This window comes from Rhinoraja longicauda, unplaced genomic scaffold (genome assembly GCF_053455715.1).
Source record: "Rhinoraja longicauda isolate Sanriku21f unplaced genomic scaffold, sRhiLon1.1 Scf001308, whole genome shotgun sequence".
NCBI lineage: Eukaryota > Metazoa > Chordata > Chondrichthyes > Rajiformes > Arhynchobatidae > Rhinoraja > Rhinoraja longicauda.
In genome coordinates, this window is record NW_027602523.1 from 13,026 (window position 1) to 32,289 (window position 19,264).

General features: G+C 48.3%; 1 protein-coding gene across 1 annotated transcript; it reads right to left on the minus strand.

Moving 5' to 3' along the window:
- Positions 1 to 1,280: 1,280 nt before the first annotated feature.
- LOC144591648 (zinc finger SWIM domain-containing protein 1-like) lies at positions 1,281 to 18,790 on the minus strand. The gene is made up of 6 exons (XM_078395697.1): positions 18,534 to 18,790; positions 15,797 to 15,905; positions 12,506 to 12,746; positions 7,547 to 7,982; positions 5,060 to 5,910; positions 1,281 to 1,608 (listed from the first exon to the last, which is right to left on the minus strand). Exons 1-6 carry the CDS (start codon positions 18,788 to 18,790, stop codon positions 1,556 to 1,558), a joined length of 1,947 nt encoding a protein of 648 aa, XP_078251823.1. The 3' UTR covers positions 1,281 to 1,555.
- Positions 18,791 to 19,264: the final 474 nt, after the last annotated feature.

Consider the following 19,264-nt stretch of genomic DNA (forward strand, 5'->3'; position numbering starts at 1 on the left):
TTAAGGTAGTTGAGGCCAGTTCATTGGCTATATTTAAGAGGGAGTTAAATGTGGCCCTTGTGGCTAAAGGGATCAGGGGGTATGAAGAGAAGGCAGGTATGGGATACTGAGTTGGATGATCAGCCATGATCATATTGAATGGCGGTGCAGGCTCGAAGGGCCAAATGGCCTACTCCTGCACCTATTTTCTATGCAAACGACAGAAGATAGCGACAAGATACACTGATCAGCCAAAACATTGTGACCACCTGCCTAATATGCTGTTGGTCCTCCGTGTGCCGCCAAAACAGTACCGACCCATGAAGGTGGCTGGCCTGTGGTATCTAGCACCAAACCTTTAGCAACAGATCCTTCAAGTCCTGTAAGTTGCGAGGTGGAGCCGCCATGAATCGGACTTGTCGATCCAGCACATCCCACAGATACTCAATCTGATTGAGATCTAGGCTCAAGGTGTGGAGAGAGGGACAGGATTGAAAGCTCCATCACATGACTGAGAAGTGACCCAACATCCAACTAGACTCGATTTTTATAGTAAACTTTAGAAAATGTTGATCCCAATCAAAACAAATCTGCTGAGTTGACGAAAGTATAAAACACATGTTAAGTGTCACCACCTTTTCCCTTGACAGAAATCTTTCACAGCCACTGTGTATTTCCAACATTTCCTATTTGTTTCCTGGACATTCCCAGGTCTCTGTGTCTCCGCAGGGAAGACAAGAGGTTGTGCATAGTCAGACTGACCAGCGAACACATAGGTCTTGTTCCCAGCCTGCAAGGAATCAGCCGATCTCAGTTAGTGCTCCCGCAGAGAAGACAGAGCTGTACTCAGTTATCCAAACTTGGCTCCTGTTTGCTGCTTAAAATTCCAACTGAATGGATGTCATGATCCCACGGAATGTCAGAACCCGATTCAGGTCCCTTTGAAGAAAACCATTAAAATCACTTCCAGGAAAAAGATGTTGAAATTCATCGACCGCGACAGTCCGCAAACTAATTCAGCTTCAAAGCTCATTCAGAGGCCGACACGTGTAACACACACAGAGCCGACACATACACGTGCACACGCCTGCACACGCCTGCACACACAAGTTCACTCACACTCACGCGCATACATACACACAAATGCATAACGCACACAGGGCCGACCGACAGTTCACTATCAATGATGATCGGTGTATGGCAGTGTTCATTGGATACATCTGTATACACACGTAACATACAAATACATGTGCACGCACATGCAAAATGCACGCAGGGCTGACTATATATACACATGGGCACACGCAGTCACACACGTATGTTGGATGCATCCATACACACACAGGACTGGCAGCTCACTATCAATGGTGATCGATATATGGCAGTGTTCATTGGGTGCACCTGTGCACACACACACACACACACATACTCAAACACGCAAGCGTAACACACGAGGGTATGAAGAGAAAGCAACTTCAGATCCTGACTCCTGGGATCGCGGTGAATCACTGTGACTGTAAGCGGCTCTCACTGTCTGTCGGTCAGTCAGATCTGAAATCAGTTCTTACGCACATCTTCAACTTGCCTCGGTGGCTGGAGACGACGATTCTTGCTCTGTTGCACCAGTCACTGAAAACAAAGGAACACAACTAGTGAGTGGCGTTGGAGGGGGCACAGCCGAGAGGGAAACAGACAGTAATAAATTATTGGGGGACGCACACAGTAATGTGTCCAGGGTACACATGGTGCAAAACGGTAAAACAATATTTGAGGAAACATTCAGTAATAAATCATGATAGAGGGCTCGGTAAGTCCCACTGAGTTACTCCAGCATTTTGTGTCTATCTTTGGTCAATAAGTATCAGAGGGCCTGTCTATCAGTGGAAAGGTAATCTTCTGATAGATAAAATGGTGAGAGGGGCAAAGTTTCAAGGAGATGTGCGAGGCAAGTTGTTTTTCTCGTCGTCACTTTACACAGAAGGTACTGAGTGCCTGGACTATGCAAGGGTGGTGAATCTGTGGAATTCTTGGCCACAGAAGGCTGTGGAGGCAAAGCAGTGAATATATTTAAGGCAGAGATAGATAGATTCTTGATTAGTGCGGGTGTCAGAGGTTATGGGAGATTTCAAAATGCAGGTAGACTGTGAAAGTCAGGTTGGTACTGGACCCTAAGAAAGGGAGTTTGTAGTGTGCCTCCGAGAAGGATTCTTAGAGCAGCTTGAACTGGAGCCTACCAGGGAGAAGGCAATTCTGGATTTAGTGTTGTGTAATGTACCGGATTTCATAAGGTAACTCAAGATAAAGGAACCATTAGGAGGTAGTGACCATAGTCTGCAATTTGAGAGGGTAAAATCAGAAGTGTCAGTGTTGCAGTTGAACAAAGGGGACATTGAAGGCATGAGGGAGGAGCTGGCCAAAGTTGACTGGAAAGGGTCCCTAGCAGGGATGACGGTGGAACAGCAATGGCAGGAATTTCTGGGAATAATCCAGAAGATGCAGGATCATTTCATTCCAAAGAGGAAGAAAGATTCTAAGGGGAATAAGAGGCAACCGGGTCTGACAAGGGAAGTCAAGGACAGTATAAAAATAAAAGAGAAGACTTATAACATAGCAAAGATGAGTGGGAAGCCAGAGGATTGGGTAACTTTTAAAGAACAGAAGGTAACTAAAAAGGCAATATTGGGAGAAAAGATAAAGTACGAAGGTAAGCTGGCCAAGAATATAAAGGAGGATAGTAAAAGCATCTTTAGGTATGTGAAGAGGAAGAGATTAGTGAAGACAAATGTGGGTCCCTTAAAGACAGAAACAGGTGAATTTATTATGGGGAGCAAGAAAATGGCAGACGAGTTGAAAAGGCACGTTGGTTCTTTATTCACTAAGAAAGACACAAATAATCTCCCAGAAGTACTAGGGTACAGAGGATTGAGGGTGACGGAGAAACTGAAGGAAATTCACATTCAGTCAGGAAATTGTGTTAGGAAGACTGATGGGACTGAAGGCTGATAAATCCCCAGGGTCTGGTCTGCATCCCAGGGTAGTCAGGGAGGTGGCTCTAGAAGGGTCTCGACCCGAAACGTCACCCATTCCTTCTCTCCCGAGATGCTGCCTGACCTGCTGAGTTACTCCAGCATTTTGTGAATAAAAGGTGGCTCTAGAAATTGTGCATGCATTGGTGATCATTTTACAATGTTCTATTGATTCTGGATCAGTTCCTGTGGATTGGAAGGTAGCTAATGTTATCCCACTTTTTAATAAAGGATAGAGAGAGAAAACAGGGGATTATAGACCAGTTAGCCTGACATCAGTGGTGGGGAAGTTGCTGGAGTCAATTATTAAAGATGTAATAACGGTGCATTTGGAGAGCAGTAACAGTCAACATGGTCCAAGTCAGCATGGATTTATGAAGGGGGATTCTTGTTTGACTAATCTTCTGGAATTGTTTGAGGATGTAACAAGTAAAATGGATAAAGGAGAGCCAGTGAATGTAGTGTATCTGGACTTTCAGAAAGCCTTTGATAAGGTTCCACACAGGAGATTAGTGGGCAAAATTATAGCAGATGGTATTGGGGGTAGGATATTGACATGGATTGAAAATTGGTTGGTAGACAGGAAACAAAAGGTAGGAATTAATGGGTCCTTTTCAGAATGGCAGGCAGCGACTAGTGGGGTGCCGCAAGGCTTGGTCCTGTGACTGCAGCTATTTACGATATATATTAATGATTTAGATGAAGGAATTAAAAGTAACATAAGCAAATTTACAGATGACACAAAGCTGGGTGGCAGAGTGAACTGTGAAGAGGCTATGAGGATGCAGGGTAATTGGGTAGGTTGGGTGAGTGAGCAATGTATGGCAGATGCAGTATAATGTGGATAAATGTGAGGTTATCCACTTTGGTGGCAAGGACAAGGCAGATTATAATCTGAATGGTACCAGATTAGGAAAAGGGGAAGTGAAACGAGATGTGTGTGTCCTTGTACATCAGTCACTGAAAGTAAGCATGCAGGTACAGCAAGAGGATTTGAGTAGAGGAGCAAAGAGGTCCTTCTGCAGTTGTACAAGGCCCTGGTGAGGCCATACCTGGATATTGTGTGCAGTTATGGTCTCCAAATTTGAGGAAGGACATTCTTGCTATTGAGGGAGAGCAGCGTAGGTTCACGAGGTTAATTCCCAGGATGGCGGGACTGTCATATGACGCAAGAATGGAACAAATGGGCTTGTATTCACAGGAATTTAGGATCAGAGCAGATCTTATAGAAACATATAAGATTATTAAGTCAAGTCAAGTCAATTTTATTTGTATAGCACATTTAAAAACAACCCACGTTGACCAAAGTGCTGCACATCTGATTAGGAAAAAAGAAAAGAAACATACAGTGGCGGGCAGCAAGACATTGGACAAGCTAGATGCTCCCGATGTTGGGGGAGTCCAGAAACAGGGGCCACAATTTTAGAATGAGAGCGAGGCCATTTAGAACAGAGATGAGGGGAAAACTTCTTCACCCACAGTTGTGAATTTGTGGAATTCTCTGCATTAGAAGGCAGTAGAGGCCGATTCACTGGATGCATTCAAAAGAGAGTCAGATAGGGCTCTTAGGGCTAGCGGAATCAAGGGATATGGGGAGAAGGCAGGAACGGGGGAGATTGTGGATGATCAACCATGATCACATTGAATGGCGGTGCGTACAGGCTCGAAGGGCCGAATGGTCTGCTCTTGCACTAATATTCTATGTTTCTCTGTTATGGGGAGAAGGCAGGAGAATGGGGTGAGGGAGAGATGAATCAGCCATGAATGAATGGCGGAGTAGACTTGATGGGACAAATTGCCTAATCCTACTCCTGTCTCTAATGATCTTATGAACCATATGTGGCGGTAGAGGTAGATGTGATAATGGAGTTTACGAGGCAGTAGATAGGCACATGGATACGCCAGGAATGGGGAGATATGGATGATATGCAGGTAGATAAGCGATGGTCTTGGCATCATGTTCATTGTGTGCTGAAGGGCCTGTCCTTGTGCTGTGCTGCTCCATGTTTTGTGTGTCGTTGCTTCACTCTCTCTGAGACTGCGTCGCTACAAACCATTGGTTTCGGTGACTTGCACCTGGCCACCTCTGGCCCAGATGTCGGTGACGGCCGTCATGACCGCCAGGCACCTGCCAAAGTCTTCGGCCGGACACCGGGCGGCGAGGGAGGAGAGTTTGCGAGCTACCTTGAGGGCCTGGCGGTATCGCTCCTGCTGCACCTTGGCCCGCTCCCTCGGCGACGCGGGCGGGAGCTGACCGCCGAGGAAGTGCTCCTGCGTCCAGCGAGCGGCGCAGAGCGAGGGCTCAAAGAGGTCGGAGCCCAGCAGCCGCCGGAGAGCCAGGACGTGCCGGCAGGGGAGCCTCATGGAGGTGCGGAAGGCACACTGGCAGCTGGCCTGGTCCGTCACCAGGGCCCGGCGCCGGCACACGGGCCAGGCCCTCTCGGCCTCCACGCTGAGAAAGGAGACCGACTCCGCTTCCTGCAGCTCCGTCCGCACCCGGCGGAAGGCGAAGTCGGTGAGCAGCGCCCGGTAGGAAGACTCCGCGGAGTTGTCCTCTGGCCCTGCGGGGGGCTCACTCTGCAACACCCGCTGGTCGCACTCGGCCCGCACCGTGTCCACGGCCTTCAGGAGGTCCCGGGTGAAGGAGGTCACGTCGGAGAAGTCCTCGACGACCGCCGCCAACCTCTGGCTCATCACCTGCACCCGCTGGAGGGTGCTGGTGAGGTAGCTCTCGTTCTCGTGCTTGAAGCCCTCCACCCACTGGCGGCGGGACCCGTGCCACGTCTTGTGGAAGTAGTCGACGGCGCTCTCCACGTTGGAGTCCAGCAGCTGGCGGTACAGCAGGTCGTAGTCCTCAGTGGACGTCGCGTAACACATACTGTGCAGGATCTGCAGCAGCTGGCTCCTGGCGGGAAGAAAGGGAAGAGGAGACAAGGTGAGGAACCTCCCGTTGCAGCACGGTGGCGTAGCGGTAGAGTTGCTGCCTTACAGTGCCAGTCCCAGGATCCATCCTGTCTACAGGCATTGTCTGTGTGGAGTTTGTACGCTCTCCCTGTGACCATGTGGGTTTCCTCCGGGTTCCCCCCAAGTTCCAAAGACGTGCAGGTTTGTACGTTAATTGGCCTCTGTAAATTGTCCCGTGTGTCGCCCAGAACTAGTGTGAACCAAAGATACTAGAGGAACAAGATGGACCACTCCATTGAATTCGCCTATACTGAAGTGTAGTGTGCAAAGGAGTGGGACGTCCGCCATTTTAGTAAGCAAACCCCGCCGTTCGTTCTGCCTCTCGCAGTGTAATCAGTGTTTTGGGGGAACAGTATGTGTGATGATACCATTAAAATGCAGAAAATAACTCATCTATCAATTCATAGATTTTTGTTATCTTTCTTTTTAAATGTTTCTACAATTTTCTTCCCACTAAAATGGCGCCATGACCTTCTACGCTTTTTAACGTCGAGTGGTCTATCTTGTTCCTCTAGTATCTTTGGTGTGAACGGGTGATTAATGGCCGGCGTGGACTCAGTGGGGCAAAGGGCCCGTTTCCAATCTGTATTTCCTAAACTAAACTAAACTCTCACCTCAACAGTCCCCAGCGGCTACAAGAAAAACTCCACCGTTTCTTTCCCTACGAAAAATAAAGTGACCTCCTCAATGACTACTGAACAGTGGAGTCAAACAGCACGGAAATAGGCCTCTCGGCCCAACTCGTCCTTGCTGACCAACATGCCCCATCTAATGCTGACCAAGATGCCCCATCTAATGCTGACCAAGATGCCCCATCCAATGCTGACCAAGATGCCCCATCTAATGCTGACCAAGATGCCCCATCCAATGCTGACCAAGATGCCCCATCTAATGCTGACCAGATGCCCCATCTACAGAAAGGAGAGTGGAGGGGGCAAAAGGGGAAGGAGCAGGCAAAGGGGGAGAGGAGGGTGGAAAGGAGGGAGAGTGGGGCAGGGGTAGACTGGATTGTGCAGACCATGTTGAGGAATGAGTCGCACCCTTATCTGACCCACGCCGTGACAGGAGGAGGAATATTTGGGATAACCCAACCTCCCCCTCCCCCGCCCGCTCCGGTCCTAGGATGGAATCACGATGCCAGAGCTTATTGTTGCCCGATGGTGGAGGAGAGGAGGGGGAGGAGAGCAGAGGGAAGGAGAGGAGGGGAGGAGGGGGAAGATGAGAGGGGGAAGGAGGCGAGGAGGGTGAAGGAGGCGAGGAGGGGGAAGAGGGGAGGAGTGGGTGAAGTGGGTGAGGAGGAAACAGGAGTAGGGGAAAGGAGAGAAGGGGCGGAGGAGAAGGAGAGAAGAGGGAGAAAGAAAGAAGGGAAGGAGGAGCGGGTAAGATAGAAGGAAAGAAGAAAGAGAGAGCGGGCAGAGAGTGGAGGAGATGGGACATGGGTAGACTGGATTGCGCAGAGGGATGAGAGTCACAACTTTAACAAACCAACACAATCTGACAGGAGGAGGAATATTTGGGACCCCCCACCCGCCCGCTCCGCTCCGGCCCCACGAGGGAATGGCGGTGCCAGTGCTTACTGTTGCCCGGCGGTCACGTGCAGCTTCTCGGCGGTCACGTGGTCCTGGAAGACGCTCAGGGTGTGGGCGAGGCAGGCCAGCGGCTTGCAGTGGGGCAGCACGTCGGTCACCAGCTCCCCGTCACACGCCTGGCCGCCGACCACCACCGCCCGCGTTCCCTCCGCCGCCGGGTTCTTCTGCCTGAAGATGCGCAGAAGCTGCCGGACGGTCTCGCGCTCCTCGCTCTGCAGGAACCACAGGCACGCCAGCTCGCTCTCCCCGTTGCCGTCGATGGCCAGCAGCAGGTAGGTGGGCAGCCACAGGCCCGCCCAGCTGTAGGTGGCGCCCACCAGCAGCACCTCAGGGAACCTCTCGAAGGTCTGCTTCATGCGGCCATCCTGGTAGTAGATGGCCTGCAACACGTTGGCCTTGTTCACCACCACCACCACTGTGCCGTCTGCAAGCAAACGCAGACAAGAGTTATAGAAACACAGAAAATAGATGCAGGAGGAGGCCATTTGGCCCTTCGAACCAGCACCGCTATTCAATGTGATCATGGCTGATCATCCACAATCAGTAACCAGTTCCTGCCTTCCCCCCATATCCCTTGATACCACTAGCGCCTAGAGCTCTATCTAACTCTCTTTTAAATTCAGCCAGTGAATTGGACTCCACTGCCTTCTGTGGCAGAGAATTCCACAAATTCATAACTCTCTGGGTGAAAAAGTGTCTTCTCACCTCAGTTTTAAATGGCCTCCCCTTTATTCTTACACTGTGTCCCCTGGTTCTGGACTCCCCCAACATTGGGAACATTTTTCCTGCATCTAGCTTGTCCAGTCCTTTTATAATCTTATACGTCTCTTTAAGATCCCCTCTCGTCCTTCTAAACTCCAATGAATACATCCCCAGTCTTTCCTCATATGACAAGAACAGGCAGAACAAGGGACTGACCCACTCTCACCCTGGCCACAAACTCTTTGAAGTAGAAACACAGAAAATAGGTGCAGGAGTAGGCCATTCGGCCCTTCGAGCCAGTACCGCCATTCAATATGATCATGGCTGATCATCCAGAATCAGTACCCTGTTCTGGCTTTCTCCCCATATCCCTTGATTCCATCAGCCCTATGACCTACAGTGCATTCAGAAAGTATTCTGACCCCTTCACCTTTTCCACATTTTGTTACATTACAGCCTTATTTTAAAATGAATTAAATTCTTTTTTTTAAAATCGTCAATCTACACGCAATACCCCAGAATGAAGAAGCGAAAACAGGTGTTTAGAAACTTTTGCAAAGTAATTTAAAAGAAATAGCTGAAATATCACATTTACATAAGTATTCAAACCTTTGCTATGATGCTCAAAATTGAGCTGAGGTTCATTTTGTTTCCATTCATTATCCTTGATGTTTCTACAACTTGATTGGAGTCCACCAGTGGTAAATTAAATTGATTAGACATGATTTGAAAATGCATACACCTGTCTATATAAGATCCCACAGTTGACAGTGCATGTCACAGCAAAAACCAAGCCATGAAGACGAAGGAATTGTCCGTAGATCTCCGAGACAGGATTGTGTCGAGACACAGATCTGGGGAAGGGTATAAAACACTTTCTGCAGCATTGCAGGTCCCGAACAGCACAGTGGCCTCCATCATTCTTAAATGGAAAAACTTTGGAACCACCAGGACTCTTCATAGAGCTGGCCACTCGGCCAAACTGAGCAATCAGGGGAGAAGCGCCTTGGTCAGGGAGGTGACCAAGAACCCGATGATCACTCTGACAGAGCTCCAGAGGTCCTCTGTGAAGATGGGAGAACCTTCCAGAAGGCCAACTTTCCTGCAGCACTCCACCAGTCAGGCCTTTATGGTTGAGTGGCCAGACGGAAGCCACTCCTCAGTAAAAGGCACATGATGGCCTGCTTGGAGTTTGCCAAAAGGCACCTAAAGGATTCTGTGACCAAGAGAAATAAGATTATCTTGTCTGATGAAACCAAGATTGAACTCTTTGGCCTGAATGCCAAATGTCATGTTTGGGGGAAACCAGGCACTGCTCATCACCTGGCTAATACCATACCTACGGTGAAGCCTGGTGGTGGCAGCATCATGCTGTGGGGGGTTTTCTGCGGCAGGAACTGGGACACTAGTCAGGATCGAGGGAAAAATGAACAGAGCAAAGTAAAGAGATATCCTTGATGAAAACCTGCTCCAGAGCATTCTGGACCTCAGACTGGGGAGGAGGTTCACCTTCCAACAGGACAATGACCCCAAGCACACAGCCAAGACAACGCAGGAGTGGCTTCATGACAAGTCTGTGAATGTCCTTGAGTGGCCCAGCCAGAACCCAGACATCTCTGGAGGGACCTGAAAATAGCTGTGCATCGACGCTCCGCATCCAACCTGACAGAGCTTGAGTGAAGAATGGGAGAAATTACCCAAATACAGGAGTGCCAAGCTTGTAGCGTCATACCCAAGAAGACTTGAGGCTGTAATTACTGCCAAAGGTGCCTCAACAAAGTACTGAGTAAAGGGTCTGAATACATTTGTAAATATGATATCAGTTCTTTCTTTTTAATTACTTTGCAAAAAATTCTAAACATCTGTTTTCACTTTTTTTATCATAGGGTATTGTGTGTAGATTGATGATTTAAAAAAATAATTAATCCATTTTAAAATAAGGCTGTAACGTAACAAAATGTGGAAAAAGTGAAGGGGTGTGAATACTTTCTGAATGCACTGTATATCTAACTCTCTCATGAAGCCCTCCCCTCTGGGCACATCCTGACACAAAAACAGCCTCTCCCCACGAGTGGTAGCTCCAGTTAACAACCACTCTACACCACTACATTCTGGTCTGTAAGCCAAACAATTATGAACTCTCCAAGTGCATTTTAGATATTTACACGTGCAATATTTAGCAAAGCTGCCACTTATTACTCTTGCACTTTTTTTTACATTGTTTAATTATAATGTTTTTTTAATTGTCTGCTGTCTCGTGTTTTTATCACGTGTAGTAAAGCACCAAATCAAATTCCTTGTTTGTGTACAAACTAGGCCGATAAATTGAGTCTGATTCTCAAATGGATTCTGAACAAAGCACTGGTAACGCACAGTGGCAGTGGTGAGGTACGTTTCCCTTCATCGGTCGGTGCACTGAGTACAAGAGTCAGATAGTCAAGATGCAGCTCTATCAAACTCTGGAGAAACAAGGATCTGCAGATGCTGGTTCATGACAAAAGACAAAGTGCGAGAATAACTCAGCAGGTCAGGTAGTATCTCTGGAGTTTCCCCTCGCCCCTGACTCTCGGTCTGAGTAAGAGTCTTGACCTGAAATGTCTCCGATTCTTTTTCTCCAGAGATGCTGCCTGACCCGCTGAGTTACTGCAGCATTTTGTGTCCATCTCCAGTGTAAACAAGCACCGACAGTTCTTTCCCACACATGTCTGGAAAACATGGATACGTGATGTATCAGGTCGGGACCCTTCTTCAACTAATTGTGGCAAGTCGGGGGGGGGGGGGGGGGGGGGGAGGGGGGGAGGAAGAAAGCTGGAAGAGAGGTGGGGGCAGGACAAAGCCTTGCAAGTGACAGGTGGAGGAAGGAACTGCAGATGCAGCCTGGGTGGGGTTACAGGAGGGAAGAGTCATCTGAAGAGTGCGTGGCACGATCCAAGAGCGATCCCATGAGAAAGTATTGGGGACACAGCTGTAGAGTTGCTGCCTTACAGCGCTACAGACCCGGGTTCCATCCTGACTGTGGGTGCGGTCTGTACGGAGTTTGTACGTTCATGGGTTTTCTCTGGGTGTTTCGGTTTCCGCCCACACTCCAAAGACTTGCAGGATTGTAGGTTACTTGGTTTCAGTAAGTTGTAAAAAGAAATGGCCCCTTGTGTGTGTAAGTTAGCGTACAGGATCATCGCTGGTCAGCACCAACTCGATGGGCCGAACGGCCAGTTTCCGCGCTGTATCTCTGAAGTGTAAAAGTCATTGACTATCCCAGGGGAGAGGAGGGAGCGATCTAGTGACAAGACAGTGCACTATCATGAGATGGGGGAAGGAGGATCCACACCCAATCCTCATCCATTTATTTGGAGTATTGGGAGCAGTTTTGGCCCCATGTCTAAGGAAGGGTGTGCTGGCGGTGGAGAGGGTCCAGAGGAGGTTTACCAGAATGATACCAGGAATGTCTGGGTTAACATCTGATCAGTGTTTGACGGCACTGGGCCTGTACTCGCTGGAGTTTAGAACGATGAGGAGGGGCCTCGTTGAAACTTACCAGATAGTGAAATGCCAGGATAGAGTGCATGTGGAAAGAATCTTTCCACTCGTGGGAGAGTCTAGGAATCATGGCTGATCTATCTTTCCCTCTCAACCCCATTTGCCACCCTAACGAATGAAGAACCTGTCAATCTCTGCTTTATAAATAGCCACAGACTTGGCCTCCACAGCCATCTGTGGCAATGATTTCCACAGATTCATCACCCTCTGACTAAAGAAATTCCTTCTCATCTCCTTTCTAAAGGAACGTCCTTTTATTGTGAGGCTGCACCCTCTGTTCCATCACTCTCCCACTAGTGGAAACATCTTCTCCACATCCACTTTATCCGGTCCTTTCACTATTCGGTAAGTTTCAGTGAGGTCCCCCCTCATCCTTCTAAACTCCAGCGAGTACAGGCCCAGAGCCATCAAATGGTCATCATTAACCCAATAAAGGGGTGATCCGCATTATTCCGGAATGAAGGAAGGATGCAGGATACCCCAGGACAAGAGAGGGAGTGGTGCAAACCTGGAGCAGCCGGTTAGGCCTGGGACAAGCGAGGACACCTTCACCTACCTTGATTCTTGATCAGTACGGGTGTCAGAGGTTATGGGGAGAAGGCAGGAGAATGGGGTTTGGGGAGAGAGATAGATCAGCCATGATTGAATGACGGAGTAGACCTGATGGGCCGAATGGCCTAATTCTACTCCTATTCCTTATGACCTTACCCTTGACGGCTGCCAGTGTGGGCACCATCATCTCCAAGTCGGTTTTGTTGGCCTTGAACTCGTCCCATTTCTCCTTGAGTGCGGGGCTATGGGCATCCTCATCAGCGAGCACCTTGCTGGCAACCTCCCCCAGCTGCACCTGGATACCCGCTCCATTACTCCGCAGCGAGACGATGGAAGTGGGGTCCACGCGCAGCGCTGTAACAAAGCGCCTTTGGTGCCGGAGCCTCTCCTCCTCTTCCTGTGGGGTACAAGCAAGATCCTAGGGTCAGTTCATCCAGTTTGGAGGTCAATTGTCCTCTGTAAATTGCCCCGAGCGTGTCGGGAGTGGATGAGAAAGTAGGACAACATAGAACCAGTGCACGCAGGTGGTCGATGATCAGCGTGGACTAGGTAGGCCTATGTTTCCATGCTGTATCTGTAAACTAAACTCAGATCCCGTATTAGAACACAGAACAGCACAGGAATGGGCCCTCCAGCCTACATTATCTGTGCCAAACATGATGCCAAGTTGAACTGATCTCATCTCCCTGTACATGATCCATATCGCTCTATTCCCTGAACTTCCATGTGCCTTTCCCAAAGCCTTTTAAACACCACTATCATATCTGCATCCACCACCATCTCTGGCAGTGCATTCCCAGCCCCCACCCCTCTCTGTGTAAAAATCTTGCCTCGCACATTAAACCTCCCCCCTCTCACCATATCACTCTGCCCTCTAGTGCTGGACATTTCCACCCTGGGGACAAGCCTCTGATTGCCCACCTTATGTGTGCCTCTCAAAACTTTATATACTTCCATCGAGTCTTCCCTCAACCTCTGACGTTCCAGAGAAAATAACCCAAGGTTATCCAACCTCCCCCTGTAGCTGAAACCCTCTAATCCAGGCGGCATTCTGGTAAACCTCCTCTGCACCCTCTCCAAAGCCTCCACACCTTTCCTGTAATGGAGCGACTGGAACTGCACGTGATACTCCAAATGCAATGTAACTAAAGCCCGATAGAGCTGCATCAATGACTTGCTGACTCTTATATTCAATGCCCCTAGCACAGAATCCAAGCACATCACACGTTTCACCCATACTGGTTAACATATGATGATCGTTTGTCAGCACTGGGCCTGTACTCGCTAGAGTTTAGAAGAATGAGGGGGGACCTCATTGAAACGTACCGAATTGTGAAACGTTTGGATAGAGTGGATATGGAGAGGACGTTTCCACTAGTGGGAGAGTGTCAGACTAGAGGCCATAGTCTCAGAATTAAAGGACGTTCCTTTGGGAAGGAGAGGAGGAGGAATTTCTTTAGTCAGAGGGTGGTGAATCAATGGAATTCTTTGCCACAGAAGGCTGTGGAGGCCATCATTGGATATTTTTACGGCAGAGATAGATGGATTCTTGATTAGTACGGGTGTCAGGGGTTATGGAGAGAAGGCAGGAGAATGGGGTTAGGAGGGAGAGATAGATCAGCCATGATTGAATGGCGGAATAGACGATGGGCTGAATGGCCTAATTCTGCTCCTATCACAAGACGCCTTCTTCCCCACCCTATCTACTTGTGCTGCCTCCTTCAGTGAGCTATGAACTTGAACTCCAAGATCCCTCTGCACATCAATGCTGTTAATGTTCATTGCATTAACTGTATACTCTCCTTGCATTTAACCTGTCGAAGTGCATCACCTCACACTTGCTCAGGTTAAACTCCATCTGCCATTTCTCCGCCACTTTCTGCAGCTGGTCTACGTTCTGATATCTACTGACAGCATTTCTCGTTGTCTGCAACTCCTAATTTTGGTGTCATTAGCAAACTTACTCACCAACCCATCTACATTTACGCCTCGGTCAGATATATATATATAATACAAAATCTCTCTAACTCTGGCCCCAGCCCATTCCTGAATTTTTATCCCTGTCCAATTGACTTTGCCTTCAGCAGCTATTTGGAACTTTCTCCCTCTATCTGTCTCTGCACCTCCACAACTACCATGGGGGAAAAACAATCGGACCATATTCCCCATCTAGTTTAGTCTAGTTTCTTGTCACGTGTACCAAAAAGCTTTTTTGTTGCATGCTACCAGTCCGCGGAAAGACTATTCATGATTACAATCAAGCCGTCCACAGTCGAAATGTGTTGGAAGGAACTGCAGATGCTGGTTTAAACCGAAGATAGATACAAAAAGCTGCTGTAACTCAGCGGGTCAGGAAGCATCAATCTGAAGATGGGTCTCGACCTGAAATTTCACCTATTCCTTTTCTGGTCTGAAGAAGGGTCTTGACCCGAAACGTCACCTATTCCTTTTCTCCAGAGATGCTGTCTGACCTGCTGAGTTCCTCCGGATTTTTGTGTCTAAGCCGTCCACAGTCCACAGACACAGGATAAAGGGAATAATGATTAGCATCAGATAAAGTCCAATAAAGTCCAATTAAAGATAGTCCGAGGGTCTCCATTCTATGCCTCTCATGAACAGATATACTTCTCTCAGATCACCCTCACACACTCTTGCCTCCTTAAACCCCATTATAAGACAATCATTGAAATCCACCAACTCCACCTAAGTTATAGGTCATCTCCAGAATCCCTGCTAAGGCAGTTCACATCAATTACTTTGATAATGTCCCTGAAAGCTGGAGATATTTTTAGTGCGTTAGAACTACGTAAATAAAACGTGTTACTGTGAGGGAAATGACTAGTGATATTGAGTGTATCAGTCTGACTCTGTTAAACAATGGCAAAGTTGTCAGAGTTCAGAGGCTGGATTGATATCCCAGTGGGGGAGTGTGATATCATCCCATAGAATCACACCGGCTCTTCCACCTACATTGTCGGCAATGACCATCAAGCACCCATCTTGTTCTGTTCTATGTGTCGGGGCAGCACGGTGGTGCAGCGGAAGAGTTGCTGTGTTACAGCGCCAGAGACTCGGGTTTGATCCTGACTACGGGTGCTGTCTGTACGGAGATTGTACGTTCTCCCCATGGGTTTTCTTCGGGAGCTGCGGTTTCCTCTCACACTCTAAAGATGTACAGGTTTATAGGCTAATTGGCTTGCTAAAATTGAAAGTTGTCCCTAATGCAGGTCGGATAGCGTTAATGTGCAGGGATCGCTGGTCAGTATTGCTGAACTAAGATATTCAACAGCCCAGGATCCAAGGCTGGAACCGAGCGTGTACAGAACTAATCTCATGCGCTCTGAAAATGTGGTGGGACAACACACACACACACACATTGACCCGAAAATCTGAAGCAGTGGCAGATCCAACAACTCCACCTGGCTGGTGTGTGTGTTCTGTTTTTACCTGCGGCACCGTGTGGTTATGCGATTCATTCATCTCTTTCACCACAAACTTGTTTCCATCCGCAGAAAGACGGACTTTAATGACACAGGGACACTTCATCTTGTTGGTTCTGAAAAAGACAGTGGGAGGCAGTGTGTAAGCCAACTGGGTCAATCGATAAGACACAAAATGCTGGAGTAACTCAGTGGGTCGGCCATCATCTCTGGAGAAAAGGAACAGGTGACGCTTCGGATTGAGACCCTTCTTCAGTTTTGTTTAGTTCAGTTTATTGTCACGTGTACCGAGGTACAGTGAACGGCTTTGCTGAATGCTAACCAGTCAGTGGGAAGACAATACATGATTACAATCGAGCCATTTACAGTGTATAGATACACGATAAGGGAATAACATTTAGTGCAAGGTAAAGTCCAAACAAAGATAGTCCGAGGGTCACCAATGAGGAAGATCACAGTTCAGGACTGCTCTCTCGTTGTGGTAGGATGATTCAGACCAGCAGTGTATGGCGATCTTTTACAATCATCACAAAATCCAACAGAAACATTCCATTGACATTGGCCATGAATCAGTGTGAGTGGGAAGACAAGATGGTGTGCTGAATGACTGCCCTTTGACTGATAATAAACTCTTTCACAAACTGGGGGGACTTGAAGCAACAGCTGCAATAAAATGTGATTCATGCAGGATTGGTGTAAGATAACATAGTGCATAACAAAGGAGATGGACACAAAATGCTGGAGTAACTCAGCGGGTCAGGCAGCATCTCTGGAGAAAAGGAATAGGTGACATTTCTGGTTGGGACCATTTATCAGACTGAGAGTCAGAGGAGAGGGAACTAGGGGGATGAAGGGTTACAAAGAACAAATGAACGAAAGATATGAAAGAACAAATCAAAGCCAGCAACAATGATAAAGGAAAGGTGGAGCCCACAATGGTCCATTGTTGGCGGTGGAGAAGGTGATAAGAAGTTGATACAAACAGTGAAACTAAGCAAGACGACAGTGAAATTAATAGAACGACGAGAATGGGAGAAACTTCTAGTTTACCTCCCCCCTGACTCTCAGTCTTAAGACGGGTGTCAAACCGAAACGTCACCTATTATTTTTCTCCAGAGATGCTGCCCTCCCCGCTGAGTTACTTCACCATTTTGTGTCTATCTCCAGTGTAAACCAGCATCTGTAGTTCCTTCCTACACACAGTACATAACAAGCTGGGTGCTTGATGGTCATTGCAGGCGGAAGACCCTGTGTGATTTAATGGGATAATATCACACTCCCCCACTGGGATATCAATCCAGTCTCTGAACCATAAAACACAAACTATCAAATTGTCAATTGTCCCAAGTGTGCAGGCAGTGGATGGCAGAGTGGAATAACATGGATAATACAGTGTCCCTTGTGTTAACACAGCAAATTGTATGTCACAAGTGGAATAGATAGGGTGAATGCATAAATCTTTTATCCAGGATTGGGGAATCAAGATCCAGAGGACAGTTTAACATGAGAGGGGAAAGATTTAAAAAGAACACAAGGGGTAACCTTTTCTGCACAGTGGGGTGGTAAATGGAACTAGCTTTTAGATGAGGTAGTTGAGGCAGGTACTCTAGCATTTAAAATACATTTGGAAAGGTACATGGATAGGAAAGGTTCTGAGGGCAGGTGGGACTGGTGTACATGGGTCATCTCGATGAGCATGGGCAAGTTGGACCGAAGGGCCTATTTCTGTGAAGGACGACTCTACTACTTTATACAATCCCAGCGAGTCGTAGGTGCGGGTAGGAATGGGAAAATGTGTGGTGGGGGAGAGAGAAGGAGAGAGAGAGAGCGAGAGGTAGAGAGAGAGGTAGAAAGGTACAGGAGGAGAGAGGTAGAGAGGTGGAGACGGAGAGAGGGAGAGGGAGAAAGGTGAAGAGGGAGAGGGAGAAAGGGAGAGAGGTGGAGAGAGGGAGAGGTAGAGGTGAGACGGGGGAGAGAGGTGGGGAGACGCACACACACACACAATCAAAGATGAACAAAGAGTGCAAAAGAGAGAAAAAAATGAACAGAGGGGAGAGACAGAGAAAAAAAAGAGAAAGAGACAGACGGGGGCAGCAGAGGAGCTGCTGCCTCACAGCGCCGGAGACTCAGGTTCGATCCTGACTACGGGTGCTGTCTGTGCGGAGATTGTACGTCCTCCCTGTGACCACGTGGGTTTTTTCCAAGTGGTTTCCTTCCACATTCTAAAGACGTGCAGGTTTGTGGGTTAATTTGCTTTTGTAAATTGCCCCTCGTGTGTAGAGAGTGGATGAGAAAGTGGGATAACATAGAACTAGTGTGAATGGATGATTGGTGGGCTGTGTGGACTCGATGGGCCGAAAGGCCTGTTTCCATGATGTAACTCTAAACAAAACTAACTACCCGGCTAAACATATTATTAAATTTAAAAGGATAAAACCATCTTTAAATAAGAACGTAGGAAACAGGAGCAGGTGTCGACCATGTTCCATGTTCTCCCACTTTGTCATCCAATCCCGACACACTCGGGATGATTTACAGAGGGCCAATTAACCAAGAAACCTGCACGTTTTGGATATGGGAGGAAACTGAAGCCCACAGAAGAAACACAGCTGGTCACAGAGAGGACGTGCAAACTCCACACACGGAGAGCACCCGTGGTCAGGATGGAACCGGGATCCCCGGCGTTGTGAGGCAGTGGCTCTACCAACAGTGCCGCTGTGTCGCCCCTGCAAGTATTTCCTCACCTCTGGATTGTCCGTTTGCCGGATCCTTTGGTCTTGAATAACTTGCCGCCGTGAATGCACGCGTAGTCGATCTCAGCAGAGTTCAGCGCGTCGTTCATCGGGCGCTTGGGTGCCCGACGCCGCTGCGCCTTGATGGTCCGCGAGTGCCTGGTCCACATCTGCACGGAGCTGTCCCTCTGGTAGCGCCGGTACTCCCGGTGCAGCTCCCTGTAGCTCGAGAACTCGGCGCCCACTCGGAAACCCGCCACCTGGGACATGGCTGCACGTGTGTCAGATGGAGTTGGCAGACTGATCCCACCTGGAGAGCGGGCACTGAGAATAGACCACAGACAGCAGCTGCAGGTCAGCCAAGGTAGAACGCATCACAACAGCTCATATATAGAGTTCAAGAACAGCATGGTGGTCCAACTGTAGAGTCACTGCCTCACAGCGCCAAAGACCCAGGATCCATCCTTTACTCGGATGCTGTCTTTAGTTTACTTTAGACTTCAGAGAAGAAACAGGCCCTTCAGCCCACTGAGTCCGCGCCAACCAGCGATCATCCCGTATACTAGCACTATACTACATGATAGGACAATTTACAATTTTACAGAAACTAATTAACCTGCACGTCTTTGAAGTGTGGGAGAAACACAAGATTTCAGCAATGCAATTTTCAGCATTGGGAGGAAAATCACGGGATTGTGGATCGGGGTTGGGGGCAATCCTTGATTCAGGTAGGCTGCAAGTTC

Excerpts from the sequence above, each read along its gene's own strand:
- LOC144591648 (XM_078395697.1), bottom strand. The coding sequence starts at position 18,790 with ATGTCCCAGGTGGCGGGTTTCCGAGTGGGCGCCGAGTTCTCGAGCTAC. Across the intron at positions 15,906-18,533 it reads GGCAAACGGACAATCCAGAG|AACCAACAAGATGAAGTGTC; the intron begins GTGAGGAAATAC and ends TGTCTTTTTCAG. Across the intron at positions 5,911-7,546 it reads CACGTGACCGCCGGGCAACA|GAGCCAGCTGCTGCAGATCC; the intron begins GTAAGCACTGGC and ends TCTTCCCGCCAG.